Source organism: Oxyura jamaicensis, chromosome 21 (genome assembly GCF_011077185.1).
Source record: "Oxyura jamaicensis isolate SHBP4307 breed ruddy duck chromosome 21, BPBGC_Ojam_1.0, whole genome shotgun sequence".
NCBI classification, from domain to species: domain Eukaryota; kingdom Metazoa; phylum Chordata; class Aves; order Anseriformes; family Anatidae; genus Oxyura; species Oxyura jamaicensis.
This window is the reverse complement of record NC_048913.1, coordinates 1792700-1797292: the sequence shown is the minus strand read 5'-3', so window position 1 is coordinate 1797292 and position 4593 is coordinate 1792700. Positions and strand designations below refer to the sequence as shown.

Genomic DNA, 4593 nt, shown 5'->3' with positions numbered 1-4593 from the left:
AATGGAATTGAGTCTTGCCACCCAAATGTCATTTCCTCATGGCTTTTGTTAGCTACTACTTTAAATTCCCCATCTCCTTGACTAGATGACTCACTAATGAACATCCATGGAGCCAAAGAATGACGACACATCAGTCTAGGAGATGAGCCAGATCTCTGCCTTTCCTTGCTGTGCTAACATTGAGTTTAGATATTGCTCCTAGTCAGCAGGCTCTTACAAACCCATTATTTAAATGCACATTAATTCCATTCACAGCATAGGAAATGCAGGGACATGATATGGTCTTCTGAAATCCACTCCCAGAACAAGGTGCTCCTTACTCCCAGGACTGTATTTCTTTTTGTTTGTAAACTGCCTAGGAGGTGTGTGAGTAGGCCCACTAGCTCCATGACAGTCTGTGTAATAAATGTGAGTAGTGACAACCTGCAGGGATGCAAACAAACAAAAAATCTGCAAACCTTACCTAAGAAACCCTACAAGCTTGGCAGCCAGAAAGTGAATAAAATATCAATTAAACTGCTGATATATTTGAGTGGTTAGGACTGGCAATTAGGTGAGAATGCAAGTTGTTTGGAAAAGTCACTGACTTGACGTGCCAGCTACAATAAATGTTGAAATGTTCTTCAAATTGTAACCTCTACAACAAGTGATGAGATTTGGAGGTTGGTAAATATTTGTGGAACATAGCTGAGAGAGAGCTGTGAAAAGGCTGCAAAGATGTGTGGGTGGTGATGGAAAGATGTAATTGAGAGCATGCTGTAGTCAGATTCAAAAATGAATGACTTCACTTCTGTCTGCCTGCCTTCTATGTTCACCCAAATATTACTCTGCTATTCTTACTATGCTTTCTTTTAGCTTATTTAGACAAGATTTTATGAGTATGAAAACTACTTGGGATGTCAAAAATCCCCAAAGAGCTTCTAGAACTATATAACAACTGCTGTGTGAGCTTCAGCATGTTTTTTTTTTTTTTTTTTTTTTTTTTTTCATTTGGGTCATAGATAAAAGCACAGACAATATTCATGTGTATTACATATATTATTGCTTTAGCCAGAGGCTCATTTCATGCACCACAATGCTTTTCTGCAGGATACATACAAGAAGAACAAAAATATGCTCCTCGAACCAAAGCCTATAAATACATTCATGTATTTAAAAAGAAAAGACAGATAATCCTCTTAATTTTCCATTAGCTAAATAGAATTATTTTTAAAAGCCTGTCTGGGTAGTGTTAGTCTGATAAAGGATGTAAAAAGATGAAGCAAAGAGCTCTGGACTGAATAGGCTTTTAGTAAACAAACCACTATCCCATACAGATTTCAGAATTCATACTTGAGTGAAATTAGTAAAAAAATATATATATATATATATATATAAGTAAAATAATAATAATAAAGGTAGTATTCCTGGTTCTATCACAAGAATACCGTTCAGCTGAATTTTTTCCTGTAGCAGTGTAGGATTTATTCTCATGTTATCCAGCTTTGAGCAATACATACTTTTCACTTGGTAAGTCAATGACAGACTTTTTGATTGGGCACGGATCTGGGCCTAGATATCAAAACAGAACCAAGTGGAGTATTCGGGCAAGACTTTTCAAGAAACAAAAACTGTTCCTGTCCTGTGTGTGAACTTTCACCGATTGTGCTGAAGAGCTCTTGCTTGTGTAGCGGCTTGTGTAGAGTGAAGCTCCTGCCCAGGTTCTACTTGTCACTTTAGTAAGGCTGATTGCTGCTCTGGGGTATGACAGCATCTTGGCATCTCCTATTGTAGTAGGTCGACTATGTATACTTAAACTCCACTTGAGACAGGGAGAAACCTGCACTAGGTCAGTGCTGAAAACACTCATTGAGAGCAGGAGAAAAGAGCAGGGAGTAGCTGCACAGAGCACAGGATAAGCAGCATATCAGTTCTGCTATCATTTTGCACTCACGTTCTGCTCAGGAATGTCTGGATCTGGGAAACATTTGGAATGAAAGCTTAATTGCTGATACAAGCCTGCAAAATATTTAGATTTTGGAATTCCTTTTCCCCAAACAAGCTTGCCTTTTTTTTTTTTTCATAGTTCACAATAGCTTTGTGTGCACTGATTCTTTGCATGGATTCTGATGTGAGACTGGCATTTGGGCAAATAATAATGCCTAAATTCTGATTTGCCTGAGCCCAAGAAGCAACATGTACAGCAGACTTCTCAAATCTTTTATACACCCAAGCAACAAAATTCTTCATAACCCAGTGTTCTGATGCAGAAATTCCTATTCCTGGGAGGTTTTTTCCTACCTAGCTCTGGGGAGGTTTTTTTTTTCTGTCTCCTGAGGTAATAGAATATGATCAACTTAGTGCTGAGTATTATGAATACCAAATACTCAGGGATCTCATCTAGCACTGGAACAAATGCTGGTAACAGTCAATTGCTGGCAGTGAAGGAGTAAACAATAAGGCTTTTCTCATGAATTATTACTCGGAAATGCACGGTGTTGATGTACTTACAAATACTGATGAAAGCAGTTCACAGCAGGCGGGGGATGCAGAGACAATGTAAGGAGAAAACAGCCTTGCTTTAGTTTTGCTATTCATACTTAAGAGGTTTTTGTCTCTAGCATCTTAACAAAGCTCTGAAACCAAGAGGCATTGACAGAACTGATAAACATGAGGCAGGTGCTGCTACCAATCCTGTTTATTGCTTCATAGAATTTTTAAACAGGACTCTGCATTTGGCGTGCTAGTGGAAAAACTTGGTTTGGGGAGTAAGCATGCTCTGCAATTAATATATTGAGGTAAAGTACATCAAAGTAACATGCTTCTTTGTCAGGTTCCTGGCAAGTCATTCTCATGAAAGTCACTGAACCACATCTCATCTAGAGCTCAAATTGCCTGATGTAATATTAAAAAGTCTCCCTCTCGGCAGCAGTACCCTGAGTTTTTTAAAAAACCTCTCACATTTTACTATAAAATATGGAAATGTCAAGACACAAATGTACATTTTACCCTTGAAAAATAGTGCAACTATTTTGGCCTTTGTCAAAGTAATGTTAAACTCAGTAAAATGCATAGAATTACTTAAAACCAAAATCTTACTTCACATAATTTAATAATGAAATAAAATCCAACATAATCCTCCCTCTGTGTGAGCTTGGAACAAGGCAGAGATGGTGAAGTCCCTCACAGAGGTGAACTCGCCTTCTTCCTGTATTTTTGTTTTCATTTAGCTCTGCAGAAAAGACTTTTATGTTGCTTACAGGGGAAAGAAGCAAATTATTCATAGGTTACTTACCTCTGCTGCTGGCATACAGGATTACCAGGGTGACCACAGAACAAGTCATGAGGAGCAGCAAGACAGCCAGACCAATGGCCACAAAGCGCCAGGATTTCTTCCCAGGTTTTGTTGATTTTTCCACAATATCCATCTGACTTTCTGATTTCCCCATTATTGTAACTCTAAATTGAGGAGGGGAGGGTAAGAAAGAATTAACAGCACAGTTAAATCAAAATGGGGTAAATGCATGACAAATCAGGGAGAAAAAGGAAGTAGAATAAAAGCAAGGATAGGTAAAGAAAACTTCCAAATTATTACATGTATTTGTCCATTTGATTGTCCACAGATTTGCCAACCTCATTCTCCATTTTCCGTGCCTACCAGATTGTCTGTACTCAGGGTGTGCTGCTGGGGGCTGCTCGGGGCTACGCTACCCCAGACTCAGCGGTGCAGTGTCATAACTTCAGAAGCCTGCTTTGGGAAGCATGGAAAAGTCTCATGACCAGGTTGGGTAACTCCTTTCTCCCAAAAGGGGGAAGGAGGGGAAAAACTGCCTCCTTCCACTCCCCGCTTCAAGAAGTATCTTGCTGCTTCAAAGAATTTTTCTCTCTTCCTCCGTGGATGTGAGTAGTTCTGCTGGGCTCTGTTTGCAGCAGTAGAATCCAAACAGAAATCCTTCCAGGTGTGAGTGTCTTTGAGCTGTGTCTGCTCTGTCCTCAGCAGAGCCGAAGGGTTTGGGAAGCAGAAGGCTCTGAGAACACTTGGCTCCCAGGCTTGCAGGAGCTTCTGACCTCCGGCTTCTCAGTCTTCTCAGAGCCATGCCCAAAGTTCTGAGCTCAGCTGTTTGCAGTTCCCAGCTTCAGGCAAATGCTCCTGAGCAGCAGGGGGAGGAGGGCTTGCATCACACAAGCAGGCTGAGGGCTCTGCACTCGGAGCGGCAGGCAGCACAAGCTACACCCTCTGCTGTAGCTGCTGCTAAGTTTCCTCTAGCTTTCCCGAAATCTGCCACCAGGTTATTTGGCTGCTGGGCTCGGAGGAGGAATGAGAAGTTAGAGAGGTGTAAACCTATTGAAAGCTTCTGGCTCCGAGAGTGCTGGCAGCTTTTCAGTGTAATACAGGGAAACAGCTTCTAGTTTGAAAACACACTGATTTATAGAGAGGTGCGGGCTGGGCACAGAACTTCTTATGCTGCTCCTTGGAAATCGATGAGCTAGCAGCTGGATAAGACAGCAGAAGGGCGGTTATGTGATTTCCCTTGGGTTTTATGTTACTCTTTTCCAGAACTGAATGGAGGAAGAAGCAGGTTCTTTTTTACTACTTTTTTTTTTTTTTTTTTT

The 4593-nt window shown here is 40.8% G+C and overlaps 1 protein-coding gene across 2 annotated transcripts in view; it reads right to left on the bottom strand.

Annotated features, from left to right (window-relative positions):
- Positions 1-4474, bottom strand: part of MMEL1 (membrane metalloendopeptidase like 1) — a 28981-nt gene extending 24507 nt beyond the window's left edge. The window contains exons 1-2 of one of the 2 annotated variants that reach the window (XM_035344433.1): positions 4322-4474; positions 3275-3438 (exon numbers count right to left, since the gene is read on the bottom strand). In XM_035344433.1, coding sequence (XP_035200324.1) covers positions 3275-3428 — 154 coding nt within the window. In that variant the 5' untranslated portion in view covers positions 3429-3438; positions 4322-4474. Of the gene's footprint in view, positions 1-3274; positions 3439-3574; positions 4293-4321 lie in introns of those variants that run through there. The other variant, XM_035344432.1, reaches the window with a different exon arrangement.
- Positions 4475-4593: the final 119 nt, after the last annotated feature.